Genomic DNA, 12,336 nt, shown 5'->3' on the forward strand with positions numbered 1-12,336 from the left:
CCAGTTTGGGTCGCTAGTGTAGGGAATTACTTGGTGGGGGGTTTTATTCCTGTTATGATTCCGTCTTCCGTGTTCCATGTTTTATTACGAATCTATGTGCTTTCCTTTGCTTTCCTCTATTTTATATTACTTATGGGTGCCGTATTTATGTTATGTAATCTGCTTCTGTGCTTTACTATGTATTTGTGTGGTATCTCGTGTCTTGAGCCGGGGGTCTATCGGAAACAACCTTTCTACTTCATCAGAGGTAGAGGTATGGACTGCGTACATCTTACCCCCCAGACCCCACTAGGTGGGAATACACTGGGTTTGTTGTTGTTGTTGTAATATCATATTCTCATTTTTCAATCATGGGCTAATTAAAACTTGATCCATGTAATTACAGGAGGATACGTACATACTTGAGCAACATGCACTGGCTCCCATCCCCTGCTGCTTCAACTCTCGGAAACACCCTGGCCTGGACGGGGGGGGGGGGGGGGGGGGGAGCAGAGGAAACGAGGCAAAAGAAAACTTGGTGAATGCTACGATTATATATTGAAGAGGAAAAAGAAGTATATTGTCAACATAATATAATATAGTTCTTCAAAAACTAAAAAGAGAAAAGAGAATATCTGATCTCAATTCTTAAAGCACTCTTCCATCCATGCCATCAAGAAGACCAGACCAAATGCCCTTTACTGGTGGCAATTGCACTACGAAAGCATTCCAAGGAGGATAACCAACACCACTGCCACGCACACGACCATCCAGGCGTAGAGATAAATACCTACACATGATTAAAATGGCAAAAACATCATTCAATTGCTTAAAGTTAGTAACTCTTTTATAATGTTGTCTAGCATTTCAAGATTTGTTTAAAGATCACGTAAACCATGATAAAGGTCCATTTTTCTGAACTCGATAATTCTTACATTGCTGTTATGTTTGACATGTTCCACAAAGAAGTCAATTAACCGACCTTTCTTTTAGAAAAATTGTATATACCACAAAAGTTGTAGAATACTTACACTGGAGATTCAGGAGAGACGCTGGCTAGTTTCATTTGTTCATCTATCCACCTACACGAATGAGTCAAATATGAGAATCTTTGTTTTTACTTCTCGATGTCAGTGTGACCATCGTTAATATCAGGCAGCAAACGTGAGAAGAAACAGTTTCGAATTAGACAAAGTTTCATGTTGTTGGTAGCTCACTCACTTGGTCCACTCAGTGGCATAAATAGGAGCAAGCTGCCATAGCTTTTTTCTTCTGGAAATTTTCTCCTCAAGTTCTTCATTCTCTTCAAACTCAAAATTAGGAGAAATTCCATCTGTTGCAAAAGGGATCACAAGCACCCCTCTTTCAAGAAGGCCATCAGTAAATGGTGCACTGAGTTTGAAACATTCTGAAATGAAAGCCGAAGGGCCAGCAAGGATGACCAAACGAGCAATTCCTCTGAAAGCACTAATAGGAACAATTTTTTTCTCATCCACACGAAGCTTAAGATTTGAGAGATTTTCCTCTCTTGCTAATCTTGCCACCTGAGCATTTTTCGCTATACTCTCTCTATAATACAGAAACGCAAATATGGAGACTGCGCCTAGGTCTATGGCGAGGCCTTTTAGGATCTCCGGAACTTCAGTAGTTCCTGATGAATTGGCTAATGCAGCAATTAGTCGTGTAGAGGCAATAAGTCCTCCAAGACCACCGCTTGCAATAAAAGCAAGATAGAAGAACATCCGAACAGACCGAAAGGGAGAAAGAACTTCACTTCTTATCTTGGCCACAGAACTAAATAACCAATAAAATGAAGATCAAACTGTTGTTCTATTTAAAGAGAACTGGTAGAAAAATATTTTGATAAAAACTATCCAATTAGATGCGTACTGAAACTGGGGTACATATTCAAAAAACACATCCATGCTAAAAGTTAAGTTAAATTTTGTAATTTCATAACAAGCAATCACAAACAAAGGAGTAGACTTGTTGGCTAAATGTGCGATACAAGGACCTTAATGCACACAAAATTATGTCTAGAAATAATGATTATACACAAAATTGAGGTGTAATGTGAGATTTTTACCAAAAGTGTACATTTTATTCATCTGAGAGATACAAATTTATAGTACAAGAAAGCAAGCACACAGAATCAAATCGCTTGATTCTAGCAGATATGAAAATCAAGATATGATCTTATTTGATCTAATTACCTAAACTATCTATAGCAAATCAGATGTGGTTTTATCAGATCAATTAAGATCCTACAAAATCAAATCTTACACATTCACAAATTAACACTCGCCCTCATGTTGCCATGTAAATATCTGTCATTCCTAACTTGCTTAAAAGAATTTCAAATTTTGGTTTAAACAAGCCTTTTGTGAAAATATCTGCGATTTGCTAATTTATTAGGACGAAAGGCATGCACACACTTCCTTCTTCAATCTTCTCTTTTATGAAGTGTCTATCCACTTCAACATGTTTTGTTCTATCATGTTGAACTAGATTGTGAACGATATTTATGACCGCTTATTGTCACAGTACAACTTCATTGGTAAACCAAACGGTTTTTAGAGTTCTTCCAGCATGAGCCAAATCATTTCACAAATTCCATGGGCCATAGATCGATATCAAGCTTCAGCACTGCTGCGGGCTACAACATTCTACTTTTTACTCCTCTAGGTCACAAAATGTCCCCAGATAAATGTACAATATCACGATGTAGACCTCCTATCAGTAGTAGAACCTGTCCAGTCTGCATCTGTAAAGCTTTCAATGCCTCTATGTTGACTTTTTCAAGAAAACAATCCTTTCCCAGGAGAACTTTTAAGATATCTTGGGATACTGTAGACCGACAGACAGACCACTTCTTGGTTCTCTTTTCTTTGGAGAGTGTATCAATTGACTGACCAAGTTTATAACAAAAGCGATATCAAACCGAGTATGTGACAAGTAGATCAAAGTCCTTACTAGTCTTTGATATTGATTGTGGTCAACTAAATTTCCTTCGCTACTTTCCGAATTTTATATTCAGATCAATAGGTGTTTCAGCTCGACGACAGCCACTCATCCCTGTCTCTTTTAGAAGATCTAGTACATACTTCCTTTGTGACACCATAACGCCTTCTTGTAATCTCACTACTTCCGTGCCAAGAAAATATTTCAACTGGCCCAAATCTTTAATCTCAAACTCCGGGGCCAACTGTTTCCTTAAATTCCTTATCTTAGACAAGTCACTTCCTGTAAGTATAATATCATCAACATACACTATCAGGATAGTTATTAATCGATCAAGAGAATGTCGAATGAACATGGTATGATCTGCTTGCCCTTGAGTGTACCCTTGTTTTTTCACAAACTGAGTAAACCTCTCAAACCAAGCTTTTAGAGATTGTTTGAGCCAGTAGAGAGATTTCTTTAGCTTGCACACTTTAGTTCCATGCCTTTCTTTAAATCCTGGAGGAGAGTCCATGTAGGCTTCTTCTTCGAGTTTTCATTTCAAGAATGCACTCTTCATGTATAGTTGTTGGAGGGGCTAATCAAGGTTGGCAGCAATAGTCTGAAGAACCTTTATTGAATCCAACTTGGCAATTGGAGCAAATGTCTTAAGATAGTCAATCCCGTAAGTCTGAGTGAATCCTTTTGCTACCAAACGTGCCTTATATCTCTCTAGGGACCCATCTAATTTAAATTTGATGTTGAACAACCACTTGCAACCCACTGTTTTCTTTCCACGTGATAGCTTCCACCATTTCCAAGTTTCATTTCTCTCCATAGCACTCATCTCCTCTAGAATTGCCTCCTTCCCCTCGGGAAGGTTCAAAACATCCTGCACATTTCTCGGTATCTCCATTCCAGATAATTGAGAAAGAAAAGCTACATAGGAAGGGGACAAGTTTTTATATGAAATGAAATTTGACATGGGATAGTTGGTGACTTTTCTTACCTCTTTACGTTTGGCAATTGGAAGATCAAGGTTTAAACTAACAAGGGGTAAACCATAATTAGGTTCAGGAGAATTACCTTGTGTATTAGTGAGATCTTGCGGGGCGGACATTTGGTTCTGATGAGAGTCCTTGATCTCTTTTTTTTGGTTCCGATTTCTTCTCATGTAAACATATAATTCCTTTGTTTGTTCCCTGCTCTTGTCATTAATTGTATCATGAAAATGCTATATTGTCTCAGTATCCTTATTTTTATTATTTAAGTTAGGATCTCTTTACCTTATGTAGGTTGTTATTACCAAAAGAACTACTCCCTCTATTTCAAAAAGAATGACTTACTTTGCCTTAGCACAAAGTTTAAGAAAATAAAAAAGACTTGAATCTTGTGACCTTAAATTAAAGTAGTGTCAAATGTACCAAAATGCCCTTTAATCTTGTGGTCCTAAACATACCATATGGAAAGTTGAAATTAAAGTATTGCCAAAAAAGAAAAGGGGTTATTCTTTTCGAAACAAAGGGAGTATTTCCTGTATCTACATAAAACCAGGATCTTTTTGTTTCTCACATGTGAGGTCAAGAAGATCTTTGTCATCCCTCGAATCTTCACTATGTTTCTAAAGATGAGTTTCAAAAAACAATTGTGATTCAAAAAAAGTGACATTCATTGTGACAATAACCTTCTTGGTAATTGGGTCATAACACTTGTAATCCTTTTGACTAGGGGCATAGCCAACAAAAACACATTTTTTAGAACGTGGGTCAACTAAGATCCTACAAAATCAAATCTTAAATATTCACAAATCAACATGCAATATTGATGCTTTTCTGCAGCAGTAAGTTCTTAGATGTCGATCCATCAATAATCAAGGCTTGATTATAACCTTTAACGAGTAAACTTACTCCAAACCCATTCTGCTACAGAGGTGAACATGTTATTTGTAAAAACTTTCTCCAAAGGAATTCCATTTTCACTCATTCAGTAGGACATAAAGAGGGAAACTTATGAACAGGCGAAGAATCCCCAATAAAGGAAAGTATATGTGGTCAACACACATGCAATTTTCTCCCCTTTTTGATAGGCAAAGTAACTTAATTAAAGGTCCCGAAGAGGATATATGGTTTTGTACTTAATAAAATAATGGTTTAAACTCCTTTCTCTCACCCTCCCCCAACCAAAAATAGTCTTAGTAATTCCTATGAATGTTTCATATATTACGAGCTGGTTTGTTAGCAGCTTATTTTTGTTTTAACCAAATAAAGTCTCAAGAGACGCCACAAGTAAGTCAATGATATTGGAAATACACAATAAGCAAAACAGTAAACTCCATCTCAACCAAGAAGTGAAGAAGTAATAAAACAAGTCATACTCGTGTATAATTTGATGCTTCATCAGGCTAGCAATAATACACGTCAGCCTACTCAACCTATAATACATAAATTCATAATCAGTACCCAATATGGACCAAAATATACCTATCTTCAAAACTTAATGGACTATATAAGTTAAAGATTTCAGTTGCGTGTATTTTCTTGTCTAAATAGATCACCACATGATTTTTTTGGGGATGGATTTAGTCTACAAGCCAAATTATTATGAGGTAAGATTCATGCATATTGAAGGGAATATTCTAGGTACCGAGAATTTGGAAATTGCAAAATACTCATTCCCTCTAATTAATGACTAGACTCGTACCAAATTCCTCTTGACAATCTAGCAAATGATGAGCAATGAGTGGAGACGTCTACTATAAGTATTACAAAAGAAGCTCAATCTAGTCTAGTCCATTCAACAGTGATATGATACACACATCCAGAGGAGCAGGTTACAAGTAACTGATGAAGTTAATAAGGAATATTAGTATTAAAACTTTTGTTTCAAGAAAGGAGATAAGGTCTTTAATCTATGTCATATTCTTCCTAGTGATTCCTTGTAACTAAAGGAGCATACAGTAGCATGAATAGGTTGTATAGGTTAGGCTACGCCTACGGCTTCCAGGTCAAACCATAAGCACATAAATACATATATATGTGCCCGTGGAGAGAAAAGATGTACTCACCCCGTTCCTTAATAAGTGGTGTTTTAGATAATCAAGATAACTCTAATGATGTTCGTCCAATTTTACCCTTCCTTAATTAAAGAGAGTTCTACATAACCAAGAAATTACTAAAGAGTTGTATCTTTTTCAAGGTACTTATTAGGGGTAAGTTAGTGAAAACACTCATTGGTTTCTTGGAGGGTGTGCTCAAGCTAAAAACACCACTTATAGGAACAAAGGGAGTATAGAGAGTTTGATATGTATCTCAAAACATATCCTCCCAATTCAGAACACACGCTAATTGTAATAACCTTTTGATTCTGCCATAACTTTACATATAGCTAGCTTAGAACACTTTACTATGTTAAGCAAACTCGTGCAACCACCCTTCATCGGAAATAGGAGTTCCTTATCAATAAAAAGTTTATATCCAACTGTCAGTAATCCCTCCCTTACAAGCACGTTCTCTCTCCTTTGTAGTTAACATTAATATTCTATTAGAAAGCTTCATAAAATATGGAACAATGAAAATAACTTAAGTTTTAACTTCTCATGGTGTATGAGAAGTTAAAACTTAAGTCTCCTCTTTTAGGCTTACGTTGGCAATTTATCACATTACAATTCTCCCCTTTTATGAAAAAAAGGGCAGGCCGTTGCACTATGGCTCCTGCTATATGCAGGGTTCGGGGAAGGGTCTATTGTGCATTTCTACACGAGGTTGAACCCGTGACCTAGGTCACATGACAACAACTTTACCAATTACGCCAAAGCTATCCTTCAATTCACCCGTATTGTAACAAAAGTAAAATTAAGCCACGTACAGAAGCATCTATACTGCAAAGACGAGTTGAAATGGATGATACCTTATATCAGAAGAAGAAGAAGGAGGAGGAGCAGAATTATTACAAACTACGGACAGCAATTTTTGTTTACGTCTGAGATGGGTGATATCAGTGAAGCCGGAGTAGAATTTGCCACTGCCATTCACATTAAATTGGCGGGAAAATGCGGACAGTTTAGGTGTAAGATGGAAGTTGAGAGTAATATAGCTGAATTGCGCCGCCCTAGACATGGCTGAGCAACCTTATTCCGGCAGAAATACAGTGATTAGTGAAGGTATAAACATGGCCGTGACATGGGGAACATTCATTTTGGACGATTCAGACACAGCCACGGCTATTTTCGCTTCCGTACCAAAATGGTTTAATGAAGGCCCGTTTTACCGGCCCAATATTAGAGTTTTAAATATATTTATCTATTTACTTAATTTATAAAAAAAGGTTAATTTAATATTTTAAAATAAATATAATAGAAAATGATAATAGACATAACACTTTAAACAAGCTAATTTTTTTATGAAAAATTTTAATAGTTTAATTGGTTAGTTATCTGAACTTCCTCCTTATTGATGGGGGTTCGATTCCCCACATTCTAATCTCCTCCCCCATTCCCCTATCCTCAATTTTTTTTTAAAAAAACTAATCTTTTTTATTTTTATAAAATCAAATAATAGTTTACAGCTTATTTAAATCACCCTCATTAAAATTAAAATATAATATGATTCAATGTTTATTCTAACACTAGATCAAACACATTTTCTTAAATTAAGTAACTAGTTTTAATATTTTTATTTTATTTAAAAATTATACAAGCGGATAAATTGAAATTATAAGTGTCAGTATATTAACATTTTTTACAAAATCTTACAAGTAATATTTTCTTAAATATGGTCTTTTTACCCAATATACTATATAAATAAAAGTAGCTAGTGTATTTATATTTAGCAGATAAGAGATTATTCTTATCTATATAAATATATCATACATTCATTTTCATAATGAAATAATATAAAAATAATAAAGATACGTTATTGATGGTTGGAATTTTCTACAAAAAATAGAGCACAAATCAAACTAATATTGCTGGAGTTAAATTTTTTTATTAAAGGGATTAAAAAATATATGTTATTTAATGTTAGTTTAAAGTTATTTTACATGTAGGTTTAATTTATCTATTATATAGTACCCTCTTCATTCTCTTTTATTTGTTTTATTTGAATTAGACACAGACCTTAATCTCTTGCTCCTATAATATTAAAATTAATTTTAATAATATACCCCTACATGAATTTGATACCTCTTTTCAAATCAATAATGATTACATTTATTGAACAAGTGCATGATAAGAAGATTTTATTCAAATTATTCTTGAAAGATTAAAGAAACAAATATTTAGAAATATAAGCACAATCCAAATAGAGCAAATAAAAAGAAATGAATGGAGTATTATATATCTTATTTTTAAGATTACAAATCTCAATTTTTATGAAAATTTAAATATAGTTATATAATATAGCAAAAGTTCTTTACACTAACTATTTAACGTACTTCAATCTTTTTTTAAAAAAAATTATTTTTTAAATATCAGTTTTGAAGTTATATCATATAAATAAATATTCTAAATTTTGTATGAAATGACAATTTTGTCCTTGATCGTCTGCCAACTCTGTAATACCCCGTACTTTTTCTAGCAAATTTCGTCCCAAGAATGCCTAGTATTATCTTCTAAAGTGAAGGATAATTATTCCATGAGAAATTTTCAAGTTTTTCACTTTTTATCATGTGGAAAATTCAATAAGCTTTTCATCGATATATGATATTCGATAACCGGGTAAGAAGTTATGACTATTTCAAGTTCCCATCGTAAAACAGCGCCATATTAGTCAGTGGCACGCCGCGCCACAAGAGGAAATGTCATTTGGCAATTTCCAGTAGGTGTCTGCGATTATGGTGCGTCGTGCCAACACTCAAATTCAAAATTGTCTTTTTTCCAGTGTCTCAACGCGATTTTCCCCGCATCGCGCCGAAGTTTCAGGTCACGAAGGAAGGGGCAACGCGATGGCTCTGCATTGCGCCATCCCTCAATTTCCCAACTATCAATTTCCAGTGACACAACGCGATAATACCGCGTCGCGCCAGGGGCCCAGTTCGGAAAAATTTTACTGAAATTAAAAGACGCGTTCAGGGTTAAAAGGGTCAATTTCCTACCCCTATTTAAGCCCTTTAACAAGTTATTCAGCCATTTTCACCCGATAATACACTCTCTTCTCTCAAAAACCTTTCAAGAACAAGCTAGGGTTTTTATTGGGGATTCAAATTCAAGAAGGTTTCACCATCAATCTTCACAAAATCACGAACTAAGGTATACATAGTGTTCATTCGTGGACTCTTTTTGTCCATGAACCCCAAGAATCCCTTTTCTAAATTCAAGTTATGGATTTTCTTATGAATTTCATTATTGGGTTGCTTTTGTTCATATTGATAATGAGTAATTGAATTGTATTCCATGAATGAGTGTTAGATTCTATATGGGTTGATTTGTATCGGTATAGATTCATGAAACCCTAGGACTAAACCCTTGAATGATTAAATTGGAATTGAATCACGACAGTTAATTGTTGTATGATATTGTTTACACATTCTATGTTTACTATGTGTTTGGTTGAATGCCTAGATGAAGGAAAAGTGTCTAATTAGCATGATATCATGAAATCTCCATGTACGTACAAGCTTATGACTATCACATGTTTTTTGAAATATTTCAGTAAATGTATTATGATGATTATTATGTATTCAAGTAAGTTATGCTTTGTCAGTTTCCTTCCATTGAGTCCTGGGGGTACTTGTACTCGAAACATTAGCTGTGTACCTAGAGCCATGTCATGTTTTCACGATACTCTCAGTTAAGCTATGAATCCTTAGACTTCAAATAGTTTTATGACTCAGGAAAAATCTCTATGATCTCATGACTCAGTCAGTTGTCAGATATCAGTAGTATTCTATCAGTCAACGAAACTTAGTAACTCCGCTTATGTTCAATTCAGTAAATCATGTTCAGTGTCCATTCAGATGGGAGTACGAATTAGCACCGAGTGAACCCAAGGATGGGGACGCACACTATCAGATGAGGGTGTGATCCTTAGAAGTCATCCTTGTATTCCAGAACTATGTAGCCAGCATAGGTTGAGACATCAACGCTATCTGATGAGGGTTGATGAGGTGGATAAGCACTGTCAGATAAGGGCCCCACCATTCTCTTTTAGGGACACTATCAGATAAGGGTCGCCCACAGCTTATCCTTACTAGTGGTGCGGTATCGATACCCTTTCAATTGGGGTTACAAATTGGACCCCAACTCAGCTATAATGGCGTATTAGGGGTATGTTGGTTAAATACTACCTCCTACAATTTTGATACCTGTCTCAGTAAAAGAACTCAGATAGTTCTTCAGATTTAAGACTATCAGATACAGTCGACCCAGATACATTAAGGAACTCAGATAGTTCTATCAGATTCAGGACTATCAGATTCAATCACCCATATTATCAGTTACATTCAGATACAACTATTTATGCTATCAGTTCTTAGTATGTCATGTCATCAGTATTCAGATTCAGTAGATTCAGTAATCACAATATCAATGTGTTAGTTATAATTATGTATTTATGTATGGATTCTCGCATTCATGTTAGACGGTCAGTTAGTATTATTCATTCATGTTAACCCTTGCATTAGCCTACCTCACATGTATACTCAGTAATTCTATTGTACTGACGCATTTGCACTATGGTTCTTTCTTTTATGTTACACCATAGGTTCAGAGACTCGAGTTCCAAATCAGCAGTAGATTCCAGTCCCATCAGTCAGAATAGAAGTGAGTCCTCATCCTTCGAGGACATGATTATTTCTCCACTATTTCATTGATTAGTTATTAGTTGGAGTTAGTTGGGGACATGTCCCATCAACTCCTTATTCAGATTATTCAGACAGTAGAGGCTTTTAGACTAGATGCAGATTATTATGTTTCAGACTTTAGTATTTACAGTTTTGTTTTGGGTATTGTATTACCCCTCAGATGTTATCTCATCCATGTTATGTTCAGTATTGAACCATATGGCCTTTCGGTGCATGTTTCCACATTATTCAGTATTTTATGCAGTATATAGGTACATATATCAGTCATGGGTTAGCTTGTGGTACTCGGGGTCATAAGCACCGTGTAATATTCTGATTCAGCAAATAGGGGTATTACAAACTCACTCTTCTATAATATAATATTCTATAATATAAAATATAATAGATTCAAAAAACTCTTCTTGAAATTTGAAAGCTAGTAGAAATGGTTTGAAAAATTGGAGATAAAAGAACATGAGAGACCATTGTGAAGACTTAAGAATAATCAAGAATTCAACATATTTATTATTTAACCTTGTATAGAAACTTAATTATAGCTTTCCCATTGATCGTTCTCCAACTCACCTTTCTATATAATATAAAAGCCACTTGTTTAGAAATTCTAGATAGACGTCTGATTTACTCCGCATATATAACGACAAATGATTTTCAACTTTTTTTTGTTTATATAATTTTTTTAATTCCTATGTTTTTCTTTTTTTTTCTTTTGATCAGGTACACTCGCTCCATCTCTTCTAGTTGATCAGGTGTTATGGTTGAGGAGGATCCTCAGGGTTTTCTTAATGAGATGAAAAAGATCTTTCTTGTGATGCATGCCACTAATGTTGAGGGCATGGATTTTGTCGCTTACCAATTAATAAATGTGGCTTATCAGTGGTACGAGGAATGGGACCAGTCAAAGGATGACGATGCTGAGTCAGCCCTGTGGGATAATTTTTCTAATACTTTCTTGGACTGCTTCTTTCCTCAAGAGTTGAGGGAGGCGAAGACAAAATTTTTTATCAACCTGAAGCAAGGCAAGATGTCATTTAAGGAGTATGCCTTGAAGTTTCACCAGTTATTTTGGTATACTCTTGAGTTGGTTTCTAGTATGTGGACTAAAATGAGGAAGTTTGCTTCTGGGTTATCCCGAGACTTGATTTTTTAGAGTAAGGCTGCCTTGTTTAACAAAGACATAGACATCTCCAGGTTGACTGTGTGTATACAACAGGTTAGGAAATAAAAGAAGAAGCAGGCAGAGATAGGGGAGAGGTAGAGCAAGAAGTTTAGATTCTCTGATCAGGGAGGTGAACAACAATAGAGTGGCAAGGAAGGTGGATAGTGGTCCAAGAAGAAGTGGGATAATTCTGGATCTTACTCAATGGCTAGTGCTCTCTACCCAAATTCGTCTGGTGACAGACGTTTCCAGGGTTGTAATAATTTTAGGACACAGGGTGCCCAATCTCAGGATAGTGGGACCCAATCAGCTCTATCATATCCTCCTTGTAGATTTTATGATCGACTACATCGGGGATTCTGTGATGAAGAAAGGGAAAAGTGCTTTAACTGTGGTCAGCTAGGGCATATGCTTAGAAATTGCCCAGTTGCCAAGGTTGCTTATGGGGAAAACAAGGTTTCTAT

At 35.6% G+C, this 12,336-nt stretch overlaps 1 protein-coding gene across 2 annotated transcripts; it reads right to left on the reverse strand.

Annotated features, from left to right (window-relative positions):
* Positions 1 to 514: 514 nt before the first annotated feature.
* On the reverse strand, positions 515 to 7,196 carry LOC107842632 (protein LOW PSII ACCUMULATION 1, chloroplastic). 2 transcript variants are annotated; one of them, XM_016686578.2, is made up of 5 exons: positions 6,826 to 7,186; positions 5,294 to 5,350; positions 1,201 to 1,773; positions 1,011 to 1,061; positions 515 to 769 (listed from the first exon to the last, which is right to left on the reverse strand). In XM_016686578.2, the coding sequence occupies exons 1-5, from the start codon at positions 7,032 to 7,034 to the stop codon at positions 628 to 630; spliced, it is 1,032 nt and encodes a 343-aa protein (XP_016542064.2). In that variant the 5' UTR covers positions 7,035 to 7,186; the 3' UTR covers positions 515 to 627. The 2 variants fall into 2 exon arrangements, with proteins under 2 accessions (XP_016542064.2, XP_016542065.2); XM_016686579.2 differs by lacking the exon at positions 5,294 to 5,350 and having other exon boundaries at positions 6,826 to 7,196.
* Between the last annotated feature and the right edge of the window lie 5,140 nt (positions 7,197 to 12,336).

Source organism: Capsicum annuum, chromosome 9 (genome assembly GCF_002878395.1).
Source record: "Capsicum annuum cultivar UCD-10X-F1 chromosome 9, UCD10Xv1.1, whole genome shotgun sequence".
Taxonomy (NCBI): domain Eukaryota; kingdom Viridiplantae; phylum Streptophyta; class Magnoliopsida; order Solanales; family Solanaceae; genus Capsicum; species Capsicum annuum.

Excerpts from the sequence above, each read along its gene's own strand:
- LOC107842632 (XM_016686578.2), bottom strand. The coding sequence starts at position 7,034 with ATGTCTAGGGCGGCGCAATTCAGCTATATTACTCTCAACTTCCATCTT. Across the intron at positions 5,351-6,825 it reads TCTTCTTCTTCTGATATAAG|GTTGAGTAGGCTGACGTGTA; the intron begins GTATCATCCATT and ends TATGTATTATAG. Across the intron at positions 1,062-1,200 it reads TATGCCACTGAGTGGACCAA|GTGGATAGATGAACAAATGA; the intron begins GTGAGTGAGCTA and ends TCATTCGTGTAG.